This window comes from Hibiscus syriacus, unplaced genomic scaffold (genome assembly GCF_006381635.1).
Source record: "Hibiscus syriacus cultivar Baekdansim isolate YM2019G1 unplaced genomic scaffold, ASM638163v2 tig00112368_pilon, whole genome shotgun sequence".
Classification (NCBI taxonomy): domain Eukaryota; kingdom Viridiplantae; phylum Streptophyta; class Magnoliopsida; order Malvales; family Malvaceae; genus Hibiscus; species Hibiscus syriacus.
In genome coordinates this window covers 42,076-68,273 of record NW_024063315.1, presented here as the reverse complement: position 1 = coordinate 68,273, position 26,198 = coordinate 42,076, and the positions used below count along the sequence as shown (strand labels likewise).

Genomic DNA, 26,198 nt, shown 5'->3' with positions numbered 1-26,198 from the left:
ATTGCCTTCCCTAAGGATCCTCACCAAGTTTTCGGCCATTGAAACTGCATTTGCTTCTGCAACAGCTAATACACAGAAAGCATCCTCCGTGACCGAGTGGTTCAGGTCCTTGAATGAGCTCGGCATACAACGGAATAGCCCCGGCTTGAGGAATCAGGTCAATGATATTAACATTAGCTGAAACCACACCAAGGGAATTGTCAGCCACAAGCTTTGCAGCACCGTCTCCAACTCAAAGCATTTCCATGAGAACATCTATAGCACCCAAATCCACAAGCATACGGTGTGCACGCCTCGTAACACCGAGTAACCCAATTGCTTGGCAAGCTCTTTCCCTAGATAACATGTGACCATGTCCACAACTAGCTTCCTCAGCAAGAAATCTAACCCCACCTAAGCTAATAAGCTCCCTCCATACAACTCTCAACAACGACAATGCACTCAAAATCTCCAACAAGTACCGTCTAACGACACCATCTACTGATGAATTCAACATATTAACAACAATCTCCGAACCACCGTTCGTAGCAATGACGACACGATTCTCGTTACACAAATTTACAAGGCACCAAATGCATTTCAGACAGTCTCTGACAACTAGCATCATATTGCGGCAACAACCTTAAGATCAAACCTAAAGCACCGGATTCGCCTATCTCGGTGGCCAATCGACCATCTCCTTGACAAGCAATGCATTTTAAGCAATGAATAACCGGTCCTTGAAGACGAGGACTCGAATTATTAGAAATATCGTCAGCAATAAGATTACTAAGAATCGGTATGGTTTGGCGAAGTACGCATTCTGGGGCTCGATTCGATAGTTTAGCCAATTTGATTACTGCTTTTATATGAGTGGACTCAGAACCGGAATCAATCAATCACCCTTTCAAAGTGACCCAACGATTCTTCCCAGTTAGGGTTCATTTTTTCTCCGGATTTTTTGCATCAAAATCACGGGGGAAATGAAGAAAAAGAATCAGATACTGAAAATCCAAGATGGGATTTTTGCATGCAAGAAAATCAATTCAACAGATACATACGGAACATAAAAACACGTTAAAAAAGGAAAGGAGAAAGCAGAAAGTACCCTTTTTTGGAACAGATGATGAAATTAAAGGAAGAAATCAAATAGAGATTGAATTTCCCCCAAGATTTGTTTATTTGAGATATCAGCTATGGCGGTACGAGGCAATCGGCAAGTGTCTTCAAAGTTCGTGGATTGTTCATTTTTATTTCTTTGTAAAATAATATGCATTAACTGCATCACATAACCTAAAAGTATGACCCTCACCTAAATATTTTAATATTTTAATTTTTTAATTTTATCTCTAAATTATGATTATCATTTTAATTTAATCCTTAAACTTTTTAATGTTACAATTTTATCCCCAAACTACGACATTTATTCTAAATTAGTCCCCAAAATTTTTTTAACATTCCAATTTTATCCCAAACTATACGTATATACTAACCTTGTTCATTGCTAATGAAATTGTTAGGCCAATTTATATTATTATATGTTTGAAAAAACTTTAGGATGAATTATGGTTGAAACTAATTTCATATTTGGATGAATTTGGGGATGAAGTTATAATATTCAAAAGTTTGGGGATCAATTTAGGAAGAGGGTCATAATTTAGGGATGAAATTAGAATGTTCAAAAGTTTAAGGACTAACTAGAATGAGAGTCATAATTTGAGGATGAAATTAGAATATTCAAAAGTTTAAGGACCAATTGAAAATGAAGATCATAGTTTAGGGACATATGACACAATTAACTCAAATAATATTCACTTTTGTTTTATTTTTCAATTTTTGATCATCAATATAAGAAAAATAATATTTTGATAATTATATTATTAATTTATAATATTTTCATTATTAATACGTTAAATATTATTATTCTGATAACAGAACATGTTTCAAAAGTAAATTATTTTTAAATTTAGTTAATCAATTTTAGATAAAATATTAATTTAATTTTTACATTTTAAATAAAATATTAATTTAATCTACGAATTTGATCGACGTCATCACTATCGGCCTCTATAGTCGACGACCGTTAGATCTTAAAATTATACAAATAAGCAAAAACATATGATAAAAAAATTATATGAATGTATAATGTTTAAAACAAAGAATTTAAATTTTCAAAGTATATTAAACGCTTAATTTGGTCACCTCTCTTTCTAAACAAAAACCCTGTTTTACACTTTAAACATGAAGGCAGTGTGATATCTACATCTCCTACTTATTGGTTCTTGTAATCAACCAAATCTTCAGGTTAATATGTTCCATGTATTCTGAGGGGATTCCCCGGATTAACTACCGATGAACGAATCTTCGACGTGCGGTACACACAAACGGAACCACAATTCGATGAACCCCTGCGGAATTGAAGTTGTCGGAAGCGTAAGCAAGTTATGACTGCATTTCAACTAATGTTCTCCATTGAACGAAGGCCCGAGCTTGGAGACTGCTAACACTCGGAGGTTGAACGGTGCCGTATATGCGGCCGGAATTAGAGTGAACAAAGTATAGTACCGGTTTCTGCTTACTCGAGAAAGCTGCTTCATGTGTCCTGCTAAAGCTGGATTATTAATATCCCGAGTTCGACGAGTAATTGTCGCACTAAGCTGAGGATGACTGGATTAAATTTAGCAACCTCTAAAACTTACCTGTATTTATCATGCTTTTTGTTGGACTTGCCGGTGTATTTGCGTTATCCAATCAACGTAACCACTGGTACCACCCATCTGGTCCTCGAGAAGATTTACAAGCAGCAGCGAACCTTCCCTGGGTTGATCGCCTTGTCTTACGAGATAAGGAAGTCGATAATATGAAGGGTCATCCTCTCCTAGTTTCTTCAATATCCTCATCAGCCTTATTGACATTTCATTATCATGCTCACTAAAGGTAACCTGATTAGAAAATATAAACAAACCGGCAGTTTAAGTACAACCTCGTCGACATGGTACAGCACGTTGAGCAAAGGTAAATAAACATGCAAATAAACCAGCAGTTTAAGTATAACCTCGTCGACATGGCACAGCACGCCCATATAAGGTTCAAGAGCATGTTGCAGTCATTGGTTGCAGTTGGCATTCGTTAGCCAGAGAATGTACCTTCGATAATTCTGCTGCAAAATCTGCCCCCAGTAAATTCCTAGCTATATCAGGCGAAAGCATTCTACCAAACCATATAACAAATCGGAAGCCATCATCATATAAATATAGGCCCCCTGAATCTAGGCTTTCTGCAACGGAAGGCAGTCCCTTCATGTTGTTTTCGAAATCACCAGATTGAGCCGATGGCTGCAAATACGAGACAGAAGGGGTTTTCAGTTTGCATAATCTGTACCTTTATTGAAATTTATTCAAAGGGTCGAAATCCTTCACCTTCAAAAGATACTCATCGATTCGAATCAAGCTAGGATCCAAAAGCTTCAACAACCTTTTAACAGGTTGTGCCATCATGGCTGCGCAACGTTCATCGAGTTGAGCATCAGCATATCCTCCGTTTAGAGGTACTGATTTAGAACAGATTCTGGATAAATCATCCTCTCTCCCAAGCGATGCTGCACAGCGTAGAGATTGTGGTACTCTCGGATGAAGTATATCTTTAAATCGTCAAAGAATTATTAGTACCCCATATCCTTTCCCAACTTTTAAAAGTAACCCACCAGTTTCAGCAAGCGAGGGTATAACCCAATAAACAAACATCAATACTGTAAATCGACCCGCTAAAAGGATACAGTAAAGCAACTTGGAAATATACTGTCTGAGTTGTCAGCACTGTCTCCTCGAAAGATAACTGCGCTGCATATGCTCTATCACAATCTAAAGTCGGAAGAGCTAATAAATCTGGACTTCAGCATAAAGTTCCCATGATAAGAAGTAAATCTTCTTTCTTTTCTTCTTGATTTGATGCCTCGAATCTCTTTTATTTTGAAAAAATTTAGTGTTTTCTTTCTGGGGTTCCTTGGCATTGTTGATGTGTTTGGTGAAAGAACAAATTTTGTTGCGGAAGACGGCTATCGAATAGAGCAAAATCGCAATTGATAATTTGAAAAAATAAAATAAAGATAAAGAAGACACAAAATTTACGTGGAAAACCCCTAAATAATATATGATAAAAACCACGGGCAACGGTAAAAGAATTTCACTATGAGAAAATAGGAATTATAACCTCTCTCGATCTACCAAGGAGAAAACAATGATAATTCTCTGTTGATAAAAAGGAGAAAACAACTCTCAAGAAACTCTCTAAATTCTCTCTAGTATTGGAAGAAAGCTAGAATGTTTTGGGATGATTTTGAAGCTAAATGAGCTAGGGTATTTATAGTTGAAACTTAATGACTAATTTGTAAATACCATAAATTACAATGACTAAAAATGATTTTACCATTTCCAAAAAATTCAACAAATGCCATGTGCCATTAATTGTGCCCACTTTCGGTGCATTGTTTAATCCACCTTTCGGTGGATTTGTTTAGTTTTCAACAATCTCCCACTTGAAGATTTGATTGGAACAATCATATCTTCACACCATTCTTTCTACCTTGTACCATCATGTTGCTTACGTCTCTGACAGGCCATAAGAGGATCGACACCAAGTAAATTTATCAGCATTGATCGCCTTCGTCATGAAATCTGCTATGTTGTCTTTGGTATGGATCTTCTGCATATCTACCGTTCTTTCTTCCACCTTTTCACGAATGAAATGGTATTGAACTCGTATGCGCTTTGTCCTTGAATGAAATGTTGGATTCCTTGCTAAATGCAAGGCGCTTTGACTGTCACAAAACAGAGAGACATACTCTTGATTGTGCCCAAGCTCCTCCAATAGCATCTTCAACCAAATTGCTTCTTTACTGGCTTATGTAGCTGCTACATATTCTGCTTCTGTTATGGATGTAGCCACAACTGACTGCAATTTTGAAACGCAGCTCACAGCTCCACCATCAACTTTGAACACATATCCTGTAGTAGATTTTCTTTTATCCAAATCCCCTGCATAGTCAGAATCTACATACCCATTGATTAGTAAGTTTTATCCTCCGTAACATAATGCAATATTTGAGGTCTCTTTGATGTATCTCAGGATCCTCTTTACTGTATTCTAATGCTCTTTGCCTGGATTCGCCATGTACCGACTAACCACTCCCATTGTTTGTGCAATGTCTGGTCTTGTGCATATCATGGCGAACATTAAATTTCCCACTGCTGATGCATACGGTACTCGAGACATCTCCATCCTCTCTTCTTCACTACTAGGACTCATACTGGAGGATAATTTGAAGTTAATAGGAAGAGGGGTAGAAATTGGCTTACAATCTTGCATGTTGAATCGTGACAAGATCTTCTTCAAGTAATTCTTTTGTGAAAGCCAAATCTTCCTATTACTTCTGTCTCGGTGAATTTGCATCCCTAGAATCTTGTTTGCTGATCCCAAGTCCTTCATTTCAAATTCCCTAGCCAGTTGTGCCTTCAATTCTTCAATATGATATTTGTTGGGTCCTGCAACCAACATGTCATCCACATACAACAACAATATAACAAAATCGTTATCACCAGACCTCTTGAAATAAGCACAAGGGTCTGCATTAAGTCTGTTGTATCCAAGGCACATAATAAAGGAATCAAATCTCTTATACCAACACCTCGGCGCCTGCTTTAGACCGTACAGAGATTTGTTCAACCTGCAAACCAAGTTCTTCTTTTCTTTTCTTTTCAAAACCTTCAGGCTGGAGCATGTAAATCTCTTCTTCAAGATTTCCATGAAGAAAAGATGTTTTAACATCTAGCTGCTCTAGATGTAAGTTCAATGTAGCACACATTGCCAAAACTACTCGAACTGTTGTTAGTTGAACCACGGGAGAAAAGATTTCATTGAAATCAATATCTTCTTTTTGAGCATATCCTTTGACCACTAGTTTTTCACGATGCCTCTCAACTTGATCGTCACCATTTCGCTTGATTTTGAAGACCCATTTGTTACCAATTGGCTTCATTCCTTGTGGTAGTGGCACTAGGTCCCATGTATTATTTTTATGAATGGCTTCAATTTCTTCTTGCATCGCCATCATCCACAGTGAAGCATCTGAGCTGTTTATTGCCTCCTCGTATGTTGATGGCTCACCATCCTCTGTTAAAAGGCAGTATGCAATATTTCCTTCTATAACATAATCTGAGTGTCAATTGGGATGTCTTCTCACACGATCTGATTGGCGAGTTGTTGGAGCTTCAGAACTCTCTGGTTCTTGTTCATCATGTATTGGTTCTGCTTCTGAAGAATCTCCTTCTTCAACCTCCTTTTCCACATGTATCTAAGTAGTCTCTGACTTTTCAATGCTATCATCGTATTCTTTTCTTTGTAGTTTATCTTCTACAAAGATAACATCCCTGCTGATGATCACTTTGCGGGCAGTGGGATCCCAAAAGCGATACCCCTTGACTCCATCAGCATACCCCAAGAATTTGAATTTCCTGGATTTTGGATCCAACTTTGAGATTTCTTGGGAGTTGTACATCACGTACACAATACTTCCAAATACATGGAGGTTTGAATAATCAGTTGGTTTACCAGTCCACGTCTCCATTGGTGTCTCCAGCTCTATTGCAGTTGATGGAGCTCGATTCACCAAATAACAGGCGGTATTGACTGCTTCTGCCCAGAATGATTTTTCTAGGCCTACATCCCTCAACATTGCTCTTGTTCTTTCTAACAAGGTTATGTTCATCCGCTCTGCCACTCCATTTTGTTGAGGAGTGTTCGCCACTGTGAACTGTCTTTTGATGCCTTTTTTCCTGCAAAAGTCATCAAATTCTTCGCTTGTGTATTCTTCTCCATTATCTGTTCTGAAACACTTGATATTATTTCCAGAATCAAGTTCCACTCGCGCTTTGAAGTTTTTGAAAGTGGAAAACACATCTGACTTCTTCTTAATAGGGTACACCCAACATCTCCTAGAGTAGTCATCAATAAATGAGACAAAGTATTTTGCTCCGCCTAGGGATGTAACTGGTGCTTGCCATACGTTAGAGTGAACCAATTCTAGAACACTTTTGCCTCTAGAATTTGATGTGTTGAATTTCAACCGGTGCTGCTTACTTGTTATGCAATGCTCACACAAAGGAAGTGATACATTTGTTAAGCCTGGAAGTAGCTTTTGCTCCACAAGGACTTTCATTCCTTGTTCTGACAGGTGTCCAAGTTTCTGATGCCATAGCATTGAAGAATCTGAACTACATGAGGCAATAGAGGCTTCTGCTTCTAGCAAAGTCTCTCCCTTCAGCATGTACAAGTTTGTTGCTATCTTTTCACCTTTCAGCACCACAAGCGCTCAACGGAACACTTTCATGATTCATTTCCGTGTTTCAATCTTACTTGCATTATTATCCAAAAATCTATAGGATAATAAATTTTTCTTCAGGCCTTTCACGTGCCGCACATCTCGAACAACTTTAATTATTCCATCATACATCTTCAATTTGATGGTTCCCACGCCAATGATCTCTAAGGCATAATCATTGCAACTATACACAGATCCTCCTGAGACAGGTTCATAATGATGGAACCATTCTCTTCTTGAGGTCATGTGATATGTTGCTCCCGAATCAATGAGCCATATGTCTGCATATCTCTTTCTACCTTTCACGGTGGTTAACGCTTCACAGCATAGAGCATCTCCATCATCTGAAGTGTTTGCAGTATTGCCTTGTGGATTGGAGTTTTTATTTAGACTCCAACAATCCTTCTTCAAGTGACCCTTCTTTCCACAGTTGTAGCACTTTAAATTCTTCTTGCTTCTTGACTTCGATCCACCATGTTTGTGACTGCTGCTTTGGCCACATTCTGTTGATCTCCCTCTCATCGTTGCCAATGCTTCTGCTTGTTGCAGATTTACTTGTATGTCTTCCTTATTCTTGCATCGATTTTCTTCTTGTAGAACAGCAGCTGCAACGTCATCGAAGACTAGACTGGTGACATTATTGTTTATCAAGTTTATGATGAGTTGATCATATGAATCCGGTAGACTTTGAAGTAGAAGTTCAGCATGTTCTTGTTCTCCTATTTTACAGCCTAAGGATGTAAGATGAGAAAATAAGGTATTCAGTGTATTTAAGTGCTCCGTCACTGAAGTAGATTCTGGCATACGGAGAGTGTACAATTTTCTCTTAAGGAAAATTTTATTGTGCAGCGATGTGGCCTCGTACAATTTGGTGAGATGATCTCATATCTCCTTAGCTATCTTCTTCTCCTCGATGCTTGACAATACTTCATCTGCTAATGCTAGATGAAAGTTATGCTTGACAATACTTCATCTGCTAATGCTAGATGAAAGTTTGCCATAGCATTCCCGTCCATTTCGATCCATTTGTTGTCGTCTGTGAAATCTACCGGCCTTTCACTGATAGCTGCTAGACAACCGTCTTTCCTCAGGATGGCCTTCATCTTCAATTTCCACAATGAGAAATTTCTTCCATTAAATTTTTCAATATCAAATTTCGTTGTTATAGCTTCTATTACGGATAGCTCCCACTATTTCACTATCGTGAATAGTTCTTTGGAACCTTCAAAGAATGAGTAATACCTTCTTACTTTCTTATGTTGGAGGATCCACCTTTTGGTGGCAACCACAAAGACAATAAGCAGATATTACACACTCAAATATGGCTTTGATACCAATTGTTGCGGAAGACGACTATCGAATAGAGCAAAATCGCAACTGATAATTTGAAAAAATAAAATAAAGATAAAGAAGACACAAAATTTACGTGGAAACCCCCTAAATAATATAGGGTAAAAACTACGGGCAACGGTAGAAGAATTTCACTATGAGAAAATAAGAATTACAACCTCTCTCGATCTGCCAAGGAGAAAACAATAATAATTCTCTCTTGATAAAAAGGAGAAAACAACTCTCAAGAAACTCTCTAAATTCTCTCTAGTATTGGAAGAAAGCTAGAATGCTTTGGGATGATTTTGAAGCTAAATGAGTTAGGGTATTTATAGTTGAAACTTAAGGACTAATTTGTAAATACCCTAAATTACAATGACTAAAAATGGTTTTACCATTTCCAAAAAATTCAACAAATACCATGTGCCATTAATTGTGACCACTTTCGGTGCATTGTTTAATCCACCTTTCGGTAGATTTGTTTAGTTTTCAACAATTTTTAGGAATATTTCATCGAATTTCGGATTCTTTTCTTTATTTGATCTTTTTGTTACATATCAAAGTGTTTATCTTTTAAATTTGGTTTTGTTTTAGGATGTTTTTGGGCATGCTATGTATGAGATGAAACCTGGAAGTGGTAGATTATTGTGGTTATGGGAAACTGTTTGAAAATGGGATTTTTTTCAGGTCTTAAATTGAGTAATTCCATTAAAACAAAGCATCAGAATTTGGATAACGATTTGATAAGTCGGATTGTTAGCTTTATTTAATGTTCTATGTTGCTGCATAGTGCATGTTGAATGCCCGGAGCTTATATCATGTATGTGCGATTTCGATGATTGATAAGTCGGATTGTAGGCTTTCTTTCATGTTCAAGGTTGCTTCATAGCGCATGTTGAATGCCCTGAATTTATTTATTTTGGTGCCAATTCAAGATTAAGCTTAACCTCTAGACCCTGAGCAATCTATTCGGTCTGGTTCGGGACTTTAAATCAACATTTAGATGGAGCTCATTTCTCTGCTTAGATCATGTCTACTCTCTTGTTTTGCTTGTCCGCTTTTGTTGCAGGTTCGGGATTGATTAAAAAGAAGGGCTTTAAAGGCTCGTTTGTGGAAGCAGGATCTCATGCCAAGATATGAGAATCTGTGACCAACTCATAGTTCTCCACACTTGAGTGAACAAATCTCTTGCTTCTCTTACATACTTTTTTATTTTCCCTTTTATAGTCATTTGCAGTTTTGTCGGGCGTACACAGTTTGGTAGTTTGCTTCTTGAAGAGGCTGCGAGGAAAAGATGATGGTACGCCTTGTAAAAAAACTCAGTAACACCCCGTTTTTTGTTTTGCACTTGGCATGTTGATGTTCAGTAATGCTGCCTTTCTCTGCAGTTATTAATGCTGGTGTAGCTGGATGTTGCACTGGTCTTGCTCTAAGTTCCCCTGGTACGAGAATCTCGAGCCTTTTTCTTTTCTTTTTTTCATTGAAATGGTTTTGCAGGTGCACTCCAGGCACTTCTTCGGAGCTGTCTCACCTTTAGGGCATTCTCGTTCATCATGGAAGGGCTTAACAAGCAGCAGCCAGCGCTAGCACATTCATTTCCTACGAGAAATGAGAGCAGAACACGCCCTCTGGTCTGATATGCAAGCATTTGCAAGCAGAAATATGAAATTGTTTCTTTCATTTGCATTTCGCGTCGGTTCTTGATTCGATTATATGATCTGTCTGGTCTGATAGGCAAGCATTATATGGTAAGTTTCTTGGTAGTTATTTTAGAAGATATTCCAAAATATTCCTGATTTGAATGCCAAATCATAATTGATTTGCTAAAAATCTCTCTCTATATATATATATATGTATGCATATATATATATAATCAATTTTTCTGCATCTCCTTGTAAAATCATCATCCCTTTGTTCCTTTCACTTTTATCCAACAAATTTCAATGGACTCTGGATCATCTCAATTCACAGTAACACCATATAACTTAGTTGTTCTTTTATCTTTTCGGTTGTTAATTACTTCGGTTTAATTTCGTTCTTTCGTTCGTTCGCAGACTTTCATCCTTAGGGTCGATATTCAAACTCCAGGTTGGGAGAATTCCATGATCAAAGTGCTCCAGGGAATTCCAGGTATCTCACTATGATCTCTATTGGCAACTGATATATATGTATGTATGTATGTATGTGTAGTTGCATGATGCAATTTCTTTGTTGTTCTTCTTTCAGGTGCTACTTTCTCCATTGATCCAAACGGAATCGCTCGTGTTTCGGGCAACATAGACCCTGGAACCACTCTGAAACTACTAGCCAAAGCAGGGAAACATGCTCAGGTATACTGTATCGACTCTGGATTACGAAACCGAACGTCAGAAAGAAGAGACGACGGGCCTCGTTTTTTGGATGATCCCCATGGAAGATATTGGCAAGGAGGTAGCCATCAATATTACCACCATCCTTATGATCCATTTCCACGGCCGCCTCCGTATCTCGTGCAGCCTCCTATGGCACCGCCGCAACAGGCCTTTTCCGGTGAACCGGCTCAGTGCTCGATTATGTGAATAATATTTTGTTATTCTTTTGTGTTTTTCGGACTCTTCATTTTCTCATCCTTGGAAAAGAAGAAATATATGTATCGGACATAAACTCGTATCTGACATTATCTTGAAGTTACGGAAACGCAAAACAGAATACGACGTCGTTTCACGTGTGTAGATCCCGATACGAATGTCATTAAACAAGTTTAAGCATCTATCTAAAGCATAAGTTAAGCTCCCAATGGGTAGTTTCTTGCGAATTAAGGTAACTATCATCATTTTATGGTAATACTTGTGTGTCAAGTTATCTTGGATTTAATTTGCAGAAAAATCTGAATTTGAATCATAATTTTTAAACAAGAAGATATGCATTAATTATTGAATTAAATGTTGGATAACAGGAATCACAGTGAATCATTGTTTTAGTTATAGGGGTAAACTATGCATTTAGTATGTAACACCATGGCTAATCAACAAATTTCCTTTTATCATACTCACTTGCAATAAAATCCATGTACAATAATTTACAGTCGGGAGCTTCCACAATTACAAAATAAATAAATAAAATATACAGACCATGTATTTAAAACAATTTACGACTCAAATTTACAAAATAGAATTTTGAATATACACACCCTTTAGAAATTTGAGACTTACTCTGCTTTGTTGTTTGGTCTGGATTTCTCTTGTCAAAAGGCTCCTCTATTGATATTCACCTAAAATGTGTAAGGAAACAAATTCCAAACGCTGAGCTAACTAGCCCAGTGCCACACTAACAACTAAAATATACTAAGAGGGGTACATTCACAACATGTTTTAATAACTAAAAACAATACAACATTAGTGAATATCCTTGCGATACTCACTCTCTACTCTATGGTAGACATCATGGCGCTACTGAGAGATTTCTGCATCTCTGAGCTCACACACCCCTCTAGTCTACCGATGATGTGACCCCCGGAAATCATTGCATTGGACACCATACCCCTAACTAGCCCACCCCTTGCGAGTGTCGGACATCACGCCATAGCTAGTCAAATTTGCCTTGTGCCCTACCTATGGATTGGATTACATCTATACTTTCGACACCCTAAACTAGAGGAACTCGGGTGTTCGAATTGTTTCCCGAGCACCAACCAAGGCTAGTTTTATGTCACCCTAATTATTTGGTTTCTATGTTTGAATTAAACATCATAAATATTCTCACTTGTAGCCTTATTTGATAATATACTGAAGTATTGGGGTTCCTCGGGGTCTAATTCCCTTAAAAACAATCATTTTTGCCCAAAACATACTGAAACTATCGATACTAGCTCAAGCGTATCGATACTTCTGCAAAAGTTTTAATATTTTATGTAAGTACAAATACTTTTAAACATCATGTTCTGCCTAGTTTCAATACTTTCTGGGAGTTTCGAAACTATGACTCAAAGTTTCGATACTCTTGAAAGAATATTGATACTTCTACCCAGAAAACACGTTTTTGCCCAGAAACGAAGAACAAGTATCGATACTTGACCTGTAGAAGACTTAAAAACAAGCACCAAAATGTTATATCTCACTCCCAAAGACCCTTGTGAGGTCCCCAAACATACTTAAAGTCTTATGTGTCATAAAAAGGACATAAATAAAGCTTCTATCATGCTTAAAATTCCAAAACATAAAATCTACCATTGATATGCTCAATAAGCTTATTTCTTACCTTCATGCTATTCATTACATTTAACATGACCCACAAAGAGTATAGAGAAGTTGTAATTGTGGATACCTTGATTTCTAGGTTAAAGCAAAGCTCAAACTCACTTAATGGAAGCTTTTTCCTTCCTCTTTGTCTTGGAGGCTTCACCCACTTCTTTCAATAATCAAGATAAGAAAAAGAAATTTCTAAATAATCTTTGTAATAAAATTATGGGTTAGAATACTTTCAATAACCTAAATCCAACAAAAACGACCTAGAATCTTTGGATTTATTAAACCTCCCAAAAACCCATTTTGGAAATCATAGCGGAAAACTTGTAAAATGGGGCTTAAATTAAAGCTTGAAGAATGGTGATTTATAATCTTACCTTGGCTCAAGCTAACTAAGATTGGATTGCTTGAATATTAGCTCTTGAAAGGATGGAAAATGGAAAATGCTAGTAGGAAGAAGGAGAAGAGTATTTGGTAATATAATTTTGGGTTTGGTTCACGTGATATAAAATGAGGGAAAGTTTTACGTTTCACTTAAAAATGGGTAAACTACTCTTTATGTCCCTACACTTTCAAGTCCACAAGAAAAACATCATATTTCCAAATTCTTTTGGGCCCAACTCAGCCCAATTCCCACTAAACTTGGTCTAAACTATTTTCATAAATCTTTTGGGCTCTCAAATGAGTCTCGGTTTGACTCGAACTACTAACCCGGGTTTCAGGGCGTTACATAGTACATAAACATCAGTTTTGATATGTTTTAGTACCTAAACTTTCAATGTTTTCAAAATCATACTTAACGTTTAGTTTTCATTTCATTTTCGTATCCTGTCGTTAAAAACTTAATGCATTTGATACTTAAATTATCAGTTTTTGTTCGTTTTAATACCTAAACTTTCAATTTTTTCAAAACTTAACATTAGATTTTTGAACGGGATACTAAAATATAATAAAAACTGAAGTCTATATAAATAATTAAATTCATATATGCAAATTAGGATTCTACCAAGACGCCATTTCCATTAACAAAATCATAACATACATATTTATTATTATTTTTCATCATGTTTTCGTTATCATTATAATATATGGTAAATCGATTAATAGATCGAATCTATATAAAGTTTCCATTTATAATAAGTAAAATAAATAAATAATTAAAATAATATTTAAATAGAGATAATTATATTATTATCTTGAATCAGGTCATATTATATATTTGCTATGCTAAACCTGATTTTATCCGATCCATCCTTCAAAAAAAATTTACATGATCTAATTCATTTTTTTTATTAATTTAAGGTGTTTACAAGTGGTAGTATTTGTTCTAAAATCTATCGATCATTTGATAATAAACCCTTAAATACATTGACAGTCTCTAGTGTTTGAACCTGAAAGCTCTATAAATAACAATTATCCTTCTAACCAATAAGGTAACTTGATTCGTATAAGTCAATGCTCTAAAGACTCATTTTTTTAAGTGATAAGTGATCTTATAAAGTCGTATTGTGTCGATATCTATTAAGTTTGGATAAAAAAAATGACCATCATTACCCCTCAATGTAAAAAATAATTACCCTTTTATTATTATTTTAATATATTTATATAAAATTTATTAAAAGAAATTCCAGAAAATTTAAGTGTTAAATCACGTACATTATATTTATATAAATATATAAAAAAATATTTTGTATTGGCAATACTATATTATATATTATTTTTCTCAGTATATATTATTTTTCTCAGTATATATTTTGAAATATATTAAATATTTTCATATTTAAATTTAAAATTTTGATCAGAATCTCCTAAGAATGTGATATATTTAATTTGAAATATTTAAATTTTAAATAATTTATTTATTATTTAATATTTTATCTTAATAGGATTCAATCCCACAAAATATTTATTGGATATTTTATTTGTTTATTGGTCAAACCACGAGTGCATTCTGTTTACGGTGCGCCGAGAAACAGCGAATAATTAACAGAAATGGGGGGAAAACTGTTTGGAAGTTCTTTATAAGGTAGAAAAACTCAAGACCGTTCATTCTCTTGGTTTTCCCCTTTTACTTTCACTGGCGAAAATGGATCCTCTTTCTATTCCTTCAACCTCTCTCACTATCTATATATAAATCAACTCAACAGGTGCATTTCTTAACTCGTTGAAGGGTTAACTTCCTCGTGTAAAATCTGGGGGTGGCGCGGTTTGAAGTCATTAGCTTTGAAAGGATAATGAAGTTCTTTCATTGACAAACCGCGATACCTTGCTTTTTAACGGGGTCAGTTTTTCTGGGTTTGTTTTCTTTTTAGGGTTTATTGAGTTTCGTTTGATTGATGTGTTTGTTTGCATTTCTGGGTCAATGGGGTGTGTTTGTTTTCTGTTTCATTGGAATTGGATCATGGGATTTCAAGGAATTCCCAGTTTTTGCTGATTGTTTATAAGTTATAATGGATTGTTTGTTCATGTTAATGTTCATGATTATGTGATCTCAATACGAGTTCTTGATTTATAGGGATGGTTTCATGAGAGAGATTTGTCATCTTGATGCTAGTAGGATCTAAAGATGAGGCATTGATGTTGTTTTCTGGTTTTCAGATTCTGGTTGGAAAGTTGGCAGCTAGGTTAAATTCCCAATTTTTGTTGACCGTATATAAGTTAAAAATCAATGTGTAGGATGGTTTATGGTTAATGTTCATGTTCATGATCATGATCATGGGATCTAAATATGAGTTCTTGATTTATAGGGATGGCTTCATGAGAGATTTTTGTTGTCTTGATGCTAATAGGATCTAAAAATGAGGCATTGATGTTGTTTTCTGGTCCTCAGATTCTGGTTGGAAAGTTTGGCTTCTAGGTTGAATTCCCAGTTTTTGTTGATTGTTTGCAAGTTACAAATCAATGTGTAGGCTGGTTTATGGTTAATGTTAATTTTCATGATCATGGGATCTAAATATGAGTTCTTGATTTGCAGGGATGGCTTCATGAGAGATTTTTGTTATCTTGATGCTAATAGGATCTAAAGATGAGGCATTGATTTCATTTTCTGGTCTTCAGTTTTTTGTTGGATAGTCCGGCTTCTAGGTTAAATTCCCAGTTTTTGTTGATTGTTTGTAAGTTACAAATCAATGTGTAGGCTGGTTTATAGTTAATGTTCATGATCATGGGATCTAAATATGAGTTCTTGATTTACAGGGATGGTTTCATGAGATATTTTTGTTACATTGATGCTAATAGGATCTAGAGATGAGGCATTGATGTCGTTTTCTGGTCTTCAGATTTTTGTTGGAAAGTTCGGCTTCTAGGTTAAATTTCCAGTTTTTGTTGATTGTTTGTAAGTTACAAATCAATGTGTAGGCTGGTTTATGGTTAATGTTCATGATCATGGGATCTATATATGAGTTATTGATTTATAGGGATGGTTTTTTATATGTTTTAACTTTTAATGCAATTTATGGGTATGGTTTAATGAGATAATTTTGTTTTGATAATCCTAATAGGATCTAAAGATGAGGCATTGATGCCGTTTTCTGGTTTTCAGAATCTGGTTGGAAAGTTTGGTTGCTAGGTTAAATTCCCAGTTTTGTTGATTGTTTATAAGTTAAAAATCAATGTGTATGCATTTATGGTTAATGTTAATGACCATGGGATCAAAATATGAGTTCTTGATTTATAGGATGGTTTTTTTTATATGTTAAAATGCAATTCATGAGAGATTCTTGTTATCTTGATGCTAATAGAATATAAAGATGTGGCATTGATGTTGTTTTCTGGTTTTTAGATTCTGGGCTTGAGGAATCTGGTTGGAAAGTTTGGCTGCTAGGTTGAATCAGAGTGTATTTTGAATCCATCATGGGCCATTGGTAATTGGATTCTGGATTCAGTGTGTGTAACTTGCAGACAAACTTTCGGCTAGATTTTCCTTGTCTCTGCTCAGATAATCTTTAGATATGTCTACGATAAAATCAGGTGGTTCAAAGAGTACATCGAAGGTCCTGAAGGCCGCCGCAGCCAATACAATCATCGAATCAGAAAAAAACACTTATGTTAGACACATAAACATTTATCTTGCCGATGATCCATTTTTAAAGCAGTTTCTTCCAATTGATCCAGCTACCAATGACCTTTTCGAACTTGCGAAAGATGGAGTACTTTTATGGTATTTTTATCGATGATCCGTTATGCAATTGCTCTTTTTTTTTTTTTTTTTTTATAAAATCTGGACAATGGTTTTATTCTCTTTTACTCTTGCAGTAAGCTTATCAATATTGCTGTGCCTGGAACAATAGATGAACGAGCTATTAACACGAAAAAGGTACTTAACCTATGGGAGAGGAACGAGAACCATACCCTTGGTCTCAACTCGGCAAAGGCTATTGGCTGCACTGTGGTAAACATTGGCACCCAGGACTTAGTTGAAGGAAGGGTTAGTACTGATAGACAAATTCCTATGCCGGTTAGAATGATTTTTTCTGATTATCCGATAGTTCTAACCTTGGTTACTTGTATTGCAGCCTACCCTCTTGCTCGGCTTGATTGCTCAAATTATAAAGGTAGGCATTTAAAATGTTGTGATAGACCGAGAAACGTATGATGTTAAGTTGTTTGCTGGTACAACTGCAGATTCAACTGTTGGCAGATCTCAACCTTAAGAAGACACCTCAGCTCATAGAAGTGCTGGAGGATGGCAATGGAGTAATCTATTTCTTTATCCTATGATTGATGTTTAACTAAGGATCAGTTAACGAAACAGAATTCTTTCAAACAAATAGATTGACGTGTTTCCGTTTGAATTATCAATTCTTGCAGGATATTGAGGAACTTATGGGATTATCTCCTGAGAAGGTTCTACTAAGATGGATGAATTACCATTTAAAGAAAGGGGGCTATGAGAAAACTATTACAAATTTTTATTCAGATCTCAAGGTATTTGACTACACTAATCTACATTTAGCGGCAAGGGTATGATAAAACAATTTTGTGGATCGAGGTGGAAGCTCATGCAGAAATTAGATTGCATCGGTTTGTTTTGCTTGAATTGGTACTTCAATGTTTTACTCATTTTCGTACCTGCAGGATGGAAAAGCTTATGCCTACCTGCTTAATGTACTAGCTCCTGAGTTCTGCAATCCATTGACCCTTGATACATCGGATCCTACCGAAAGGGCTACACTGGTACTTGATCATGCAGAGAAAATGGGATGTAAACGTTATTTAAACCCGCAAGACATTGTTGAGGGTTCATCAAACTTGAATCTTGCATTTGTAGCTCAAATCTTTCATCAAAGGTGAAAAATCACAAACTGAAAGGGTTACACTGGTACACTCCTTCCTCACCGTATGTTTGTCTCTAGTTTTATATTTTGGTAACAAATACAAGTGTGCTTTTGCAGGAATGGCCTGAGCGTAGACGGCAAAAAGCTTTCTTTTGCAGAAAGAATGACAGATGATGTGCAACTTTCGAGAGACGAGAGATGTTTCCGACTATGGATGAACAGTCTTGGAATCGACACTTATATTAATAATCTATTTGAGGATGTTAGAAACGGGTAAGTTTTCGAAGCTTCCACTTCGCGACTTCGCCTTATGTAAGGCATCGTAGTTTAGTAGTCCAGTTTCTCCAGTATTTCAACCACCAACATAAAGAGCTTGATTTTGATACAGATGGGTACTTTTAGAGGTGCTTGATAAGGTTGCACCTGGATCAGTCAACTGGAAGCATGCAACGAAACCTCCAATTAGGTTTCCATTTAGAAAGGTGGAGAATTGCAACCAAGTCGTGATGATCGGGGAGATGTTGAGATTTTCCATTGTGAATCTTGGAGGACATGATTTCGTGGAAGGAAATAAGAAACTTATTGTCGGTAATTTTCTCTTGTCTTTATTTAATATGGTTCTCTTCACGGCTTGGCAAGTTCAGCGAGTACTTTTGATAAAAAGAATCCGTGTCGGGTGTAAATTGAATTGCTTTTCATCTTTCAATGTATATGCTTGTTGATCCTATGTATTCTGCCATTTGAGCTTTTGTTACATTGTCTTACAGCTTTCCTGTGGCAACTGATGAGGTACAACATGCTTCAAGTTTTAAAGAGCTTGAGAGCTCGCTCCCGAGGGAAAGAGATAACTGATTCATATATCATGACTTGGGCAAACAGGAAAGTTAAAAGCACCGGACGATCCCGTCAAATAGAAAGCTTCAAGGTTTCAGAACTATCCCATCAAATAATAATATTATCGATTGAATGATTTAAATTATACCTTGTTCTAAACTGCAGGACAGGAGCCTCTCGTCTGGACTGTTCTTCCTTGAACTTTTAAGTTCCGTGGAGCCAAGAGTTGTCAACTGGAACCTTGTAACCAAGGGTGAAAGTGGTATGACTACTTGCTAACTCGAATTAATTTTTCGATTGGATTATTGGTGACTCTATTTATACTTAGAATGAACCAAGCATGGTCTCTTATCTTGGCGAAAATGTTGAGATCGAGCCAATCTTTAACAGTTTTTGCCCTTTTTGGAATTGTAGACGAAGAGAAGAGGTTGAATGCAACATATATCATAAGTGTGGCTCGTAAAATCGGATGCTCCATCTTCTTGTTGCCTGATGACATCATGGAGGTAACGCTGCATTGTGAATCTCGTATTTGAATATCTGCAAATGATCATAAATAGGAAATAAATAATCAAATTTTCTGGAGTAAATTGAAAATGCGACGCAAATGGATGTTCTTATGGGATGTGGCAGGTAAACCAGAAGATGATGCTCACTTTAACTGCCAGCATTATGTGCTGGTGCCTTCAAAACGCACCAGATGAGACTGAGTCTGAGGCTGGTAATGGCTACAATAGTGCTTATACATCGGATACATCTCCGCCAGCATCCACAGTCGGTGAAGACGAAAGTTCCTTGCTGTGTGCTGAAATCCCAAGCTTAAACATTGAAAGTCCCCTGCCGTGTGATGAATTTCCAAGTGTAAACATTGAAAGTTCCTCGCCGGGTGCTGAAATCTCAAGCTTAAACATTGAACGTTCCTTGCCGTCTGCTGAAGAAATCCCAAGCTTAAACATTGAAAGTTCCTCGTCAGGTGCTGAAATCCCAAGCTCTAACATCGACGATGCCACCTCGGACATCACGGCCTCATCACCGCAGTTTGAGAAAGGATACTCTCCCGTTGAGAATGGAGATGCTCTCGTCTAGATGGAGATTCCCTCGCCGAGAACGAAGATGACCTCGTTGAGAATGGTCAGACCATGTAGGAAGTAAAAGAGAGGTATGGTATGTTGCTCGGACTTGGCGGTAAGTTTCGGAAAACGAGTTTGTTTGATTTGTATTTTCCGGGGATGATATAATTTCGTACTCGTGTCGAAATATAGGTGCCTAACGATACGAAAGAGTTCGAGTACCACAGAGGACAGGTCGAGGAAATGGCATGCTTCCTACTAGTCCTTAAGATATTGCTTTAGTTTTTCCCTTTCCGGGTGTGAACAAACAGTTGAAGAGAAAAATATTACCAACTTTCTCACACGCTTGGAACCAATAAGTTTTGGTTTTTCACCGGTCAATTGTATTTCAGTTAATTTATTTATTTTTTACAGTAAAAACTTGAATTATTATCGAATTTAATTAATATAAAATTAAGTTTTTCATTTTTGTCTCTTATTTTGGTATCATTTAAAAGAAGGGTAAATTACCTAATGATCACTCAACTTTTAAGGTACTATCAACTTGATCACTGTCGTTGGAAAATAGTTAGATCCCCTAAAAGTGGTCAGACTCAGCAGGTCGCATCTCACTTTCTAGAAATGGATAAAAACAAATTTGTTTTATACATAAATTTAAATAGTCGATCGCTATTAGAATAGTAATTGTTATATAATAGTATCGTTATCGTTCGAAATCCTTATCGTACGACTGCGATACTCGCAAGAGCATTTGTTATGTCCACCATCGCGATAATTATGACCAAAAAAAAATGTGATGGCTCAACCGCCGCCCAATTTGGTTGCTCCTTGGCGGAGCCATTAAATGGCTTTGACTCGTTCCCATTGCACAATAAATGATCAGACTGTTTCATTTTGATCACCTAATTAATATTTTTTAAAATCATACTTAATATTATATTTGTTTCATTTTGATCATTCGACGTTAAAAAATAAACAGAATTACAAATGTGATAAATTTTTTATTTTTTAAATAATGACGTGGTATTATGTTATAGTGATATATCAACAGTCTTAATGATCATTTTTGTCCAGTTTAATTGCATCAATGTTTAAAATATTTTTTATCGTTTAGAGTTTTAAGTTAGGGTTTATGGTTTAGAATTTAGTAGTTTAGGGTTTAGGGTTTTAAGTTAGGTGCAGAGTATAGGATGATGCAACTAAATAACTTTGAGATCTAAATTGATGTGAAAATATCGTATGAGTGAAAATGATAAATTAAGTCTACTATAGTGACAAAACTGAACCTTAAGCCTACATCAACATCATTGTTTATTTTTAAGGGTGGGTGATCGAAACGGAACAAAATAAAATGTTAAGTATGATTTTAAAAAAAATAGTTGAGTGATTAAAACGGAACTACGTGAAGAGGTGGCCAACACGAAAGCATATTCCATTATTCTAAATAATTAATTTAATATTTCTTTAATAAACTATATAAACATAATTAAATTGTCAATTATGATAATTCGAAGTCGAATGAATCAATGAGAGACAAGGAGGAAGAGAACAAAAATGATGTGTCACGTTCTGATTGGCCTAATTTTTTAAAACGTTCGTTAAATTTTTAGGTAAAAATAGTAACTTTTATAAACTTTAAGAGTAATATTGATTAAAAGAAACTTAAATACCAAAGTGGGAAAACAAACAAAATTAAGGGACAGATGATGCATTTAGCCTAAAATATTAACCATTGGGATACTTTTAAGAGAAAATAACCTCAGTGACCAAAAATCCCAGATAATATACGATTTTGATCAACTTTTTTTGGATTTGCGAAAATGACCAACAAAATCGCAATGTTATCTCTAATTCGCATTGCGATCTTCACTATCGCAAATTCGCGTTGCATTTCGCGTTGCGATAGTTGAAAATCGCGTTGCGATTTTCCATTTCGCGTTGCGATAGTTGGAAAATCACGTTTCCATTTCGCGTTGCGATAGTTGAAAATCGCGTTGCGATTTTCCATTTCGCGTTGCGATAGTCTACAGTCGCGTTGCGATTTTCCATTTCGCGTTGCGATAGTCTACAGTCGCGTTGCGATTTTCCAGTTCGCGTTGCGATAGTTGAAATTCGCGTTGCGATTTTCCATTTGGTCGTGGTCGTGGTCGTGGTCGTGGTCGTGGTCGTGGTCGTGGTCGTGGTCGTGGTAATACGTGTCTTCGACACGTCCGCGCGTATACTATCTTTTTAGAGAAAATTCTTAAGAAACAAAATCTTTTTTTCAACGAATTTGGAAAATCGCAACGCGATCTCCAACTATCGCAACGCGAAATGGAAAAACGCAACGCGATTTTCAACTATCGCAATGCGAAATGCAACGTGAATTTGCGATAGTGGAGATCGCATTGCGATTTTGTTGGTCATTTTCGCAAATCCAAAAAAAGTTGGTCAAAATCGTATATTATCTAAGATTTTTTGTCACTGAGGTTATTTTCTCTACTTTTAACATATGCTAGAGTTTAGTCCTGTAAGGGATTTTAGTTTACTTCATATCATAAAAAAACAAATAATTTAAATATTATTTTTGGAATTAAGAAAATTCTAGTAGTACTCCATTAAATATTAACCCACTCTAAATCAACGTCTCATAATTTTGGGGACAACATTTAATTAGTGTTATATATAGATATGGGCATGAAAAGGGTTACATTAAGTTTTTCATACTCGAATTTTATCATAATATTATATTTTTATTTGTGTTTCGACCTAATCTAATTTTAAAAAGATTTCATTTGACTTATATCTCAACTCAATTTTATATAAAAACTCGCTCTCAATCTCATCAACCCTCTCTCTCTCTATATATATATATATAATTCTCATTTTTATACAGTAATCTCGGGTCACATCGGAATAAAAAAATTTCACCCTAAATCCACATTGGACCCGACCTTATCTTCCAAAAGAACTCAACGTAGCTCAATCTAATCTGAATCCTAATATTTTAAATATATATATATATATCATCAAATCATATCAAAATATCAAAATCCATCGAATTCAAGTTATGTACTCATCCCTAATTATATATATGAGCAGGGGCGGACCCAGGGGGTTGCCAGTGGTAGCCCGGGCAACCCCTCAAATTGTGAGGAACATTGATCAAATGATATTATTTTAGTATTTTTATATATATTTTTGTGATTTTTAGGTAGAATCCCTATATTTCAGATAAATTCTTATAGAAAAAAAAATTATACAACAAAATTGTCTACTCAGTGTTAATTTTTTCTAATTTTTTTTAATTAATACAAGTGTCACCTTTAATATTGTGCAACCCCTAAAAAAGATTATAAGAATTTTTTTGTGCAACCCCTGAATTTTTGTCCTGGGTCCGCCCCTGTATATGAGGTGCAACCTAAAGGCCAAAGAGAAGCTTATATCAAGATGGAAGTAGAGAGTGAGCTAAAGATCTTGACTACAGTAGGGCTCTTCACATATGTATCCTTATCCTATTGTTACCACATTGCAGCAAAGGTCCCAAAGGGCTTGCCTAGGCTCCTTGCCCTCCTCCCGGTCATGATCCTACTATTGATCATCCCCTTCAACCTCCACTCGATCTATCTCGGTTACCCTCTAGTGCTTTGTCTCTCATGCCACACCAACTTCAACCTATTCGCGCTTGCCTTCAATCAAGGCCCCTTGTCGCTGCCCAAGGCGGCGGCTCTCGATGTTTTCATCCTCTCAGCTTGTTCTCCATTCAAAATCAAACAACCCCATCACTCCAAAGTGCCCTTGGATTTGATCTTAGAGGCCGCTAGTAAAGGTTCATTGTGGATAGTTTTGACCTTGGTTTCTTATAGCTACAAAGAGTGTTTCCACAAACTTGTTTGGTCACTCCTCTTTGGATTCCTAGTTTGGCTTGCGGTAGTTGTTCTTTTAACCACGGTTGTAATCCCAGCTCAGGTAGGGATCAACACGAGACTAGAACCCGACGAGTTTTGACCTGATTTGATTCTATTAAGTTATGATTTTTTTAAAAATATTTTAAGTTTGAGTCGGGTAGGATTTTTAAATGATTTAGTTTTGGTCCGTTTAGTACCTAGACTTTCAATTTTTTTAAAATCATACCTAACGTTTAGTTTTCATTTCATTTTAGTACCTTGTCGTTGAAAACCTAACACTTTTAGTACCTAAACTATAAATTTTGGTCTGATTTAGTGCCTAAACTTTCAATTGTTTCAAAACTTAACGTTAAATTTTGAACAAGATACAAAAATGTAACAAAAACTAAAGTTTTAAACAGCGGGTTATTAATATGAAATAAAAATTAGACTTTAAGTATGGTTTTTAAAAAATTGAAAGTTTAGGTATTAAAACATACCAAAACTGATAGTTTAAGTACTAAACATATAATTTACCAAAAATTATATATATTTATATTAGGTTGAATCAAGTTTCGATTTGGTGGTATATTTTTATCATGTCGAATTGATCAAAAATCCGATCCAACTCAACTTATGCTCAACCCTTAGCTCATATGATAATGGATGAACCGAAGGAATTGATGGGATACTTACTCATTCTAAGTTTTAAATTCTTATATATATTTTTAATTGATATTATATTTTTTCTTTTTAAAATTTTATAAATTCTCCTTTATAAAACTTTACAAAATTTTATAAAATTACCTTTAATATAAAATTTTGCGTACCTCTCCCAGGTCAAACTTAGGGTTGAACTCAAGCCACACTTCAACTCACCTCTCTTGGCCTCATCGTTGCAAGACTTCTGGGGCCGAAGGTGGAACCTCAGGGTATAGGAAACGCTCCGTCTCGTCGTCTACGACCAGATACGAAGCGTTTCGATACGCACAATCGGAGCCCGATGGAGTTCCTTGCCGCCCGTTTTCGTAACGTTCGTCGTCTCCGGTCTGATACACGAGCTGCTTTATTACAGCATATTACGTAAAAAACCTACGTGGGAGATAACTTTGTTCTTCGTTTTGCATGGGATTTTCGTGGACATGGAGATTATATTGAAGGAGAAGCTCAAACTTAGGCTTCACAGGGCCATTACAGGACCACTGGCTATAGCGAATCTGGCAGTCACTTCTGTCTTCTTAGTTCTTGCTCCGCTCTTGAGGAATCGTGTAGACGAAAGGATAATCCACGGATTCTACCTTTTTCTTGACTTCTTTTTGGGTTTATTTCCATGGAGATCATTGAACTTCCAAAAGTTATAAAATAGTTATTACGTTTAGGCAAACATGCATCAGAGGCCCCTATACTTTTAAAAAAGATCAATGCGGCTCTCGTATTATTTTCTATCTCAATGTGACCCTAAAACTCATAAAATAAGCCCAATATGTCCCTTTGGCCAACGTTTTTCATCGTTAACCGTTAAGGTATTGACGTGATAGTCCATCGTGCTGATGTTTCAGTCCACGGTGGTTGACAATATGGCGAATGACATGACAAATATGCTAAATTGGTAACTAAAACATGACAGATGGATTGCCACATCAACACCGTAGACCACCATATTTGCACTGTGAACTGTCACGCCAGCACCAGAACGATCAACGACTGAAAAACATTGGTTAAAATACCACATTGAGTTTGTTTTCTGAGTTGGATGACTACATTGAGAGAAAAAAAATAATAAAAGGGTCACATTAATTTTTTTTAAGTATAGAGATATCTGATGCCTTTTTGCTTACAAAATGATTATTGTGACATTATAATAACTTGATATTTTGATAAGTTTAATGATTATTTTGTAATAGTTTGATAAAATATGTTATATGTTTATAACAGTTCGATAAATTTAACAGTTGTTTTATAATGATTTAATAATCTAACGATGATTTTATATTTTTTTTAGAAATTTATTAATTAAATAATCATTTGAGTATAATTTGATTATCCATAATCAGAATTGTAAACGAGTCGAGTTTGAATTCGACTTGAATTCTTAATAAGCTGAAGCGAACTATTTGATACTTAACTCGAAAATTTCGTGAATAGCTCCAAAAAAATATGTTAAAAAATTATTTTTTTTAAAATTGAATTATTAATAATATTTACATTTATACTTTGTATTTTTAAATGTAGTATAAGGTTTTTAT

The 26,198-nt window shown here is 35.8% G+C and overlaps 1 protein-coding gene and 2 pseudogenes across 1 annotated transcript; 2 read left to right on the top strand and 1 right to left on the bottom strand.

Moving 5' to 3' along the window:
• Positions 1–2,344: 2,344 nt before the first annotated feature.
• On the bottom strand, positions 2,345–4,432 carry LOC120178685 (annotated as a pseudogene).
• A 10,618-nt stretch (positions 4,433–15,050) lies between these two features.
• Positions 15,051–20,169, top strand: LOC120178674 (fimbrin-3-like). Its single transcript, XM_039184472.1, has 13 exons — positions 15,051–15,187; positions 16,688–17,065; positions 17,161–17,332; positions 17,421–17,459; positions 17,530–17,601; positions 17,716–17,832; positions 17,983–18,194; positions 18,300–18,455; positions 18,571–18,770; positions 18,950–19,107; positions 19,182–19,278; positions 19,431–19,522; positions 19,650–20,169. The coding sequence occupies exons 2-13, from the start codon at positions 16,857–16,859 to the stop codon at positions 20,100–20,102; spliced, it is 1,977 nt and encodes a 658-aa protein (XP_039040403.1). The 5' UTR covers positions 15,051–15,187; positions 16,688–16,856; the 3' UTR covers positions 20,103–20,169.
• Positions 20,170–23,515: 3,346 nt separating this feature from the next.
• LOC120178684 lies at positions 23,516–25,313 on the top strand (annotated as a pseudogene).
• The last annotated feature ends 885 nt before the right edge of the window (positions 25,314–26,198 follow it).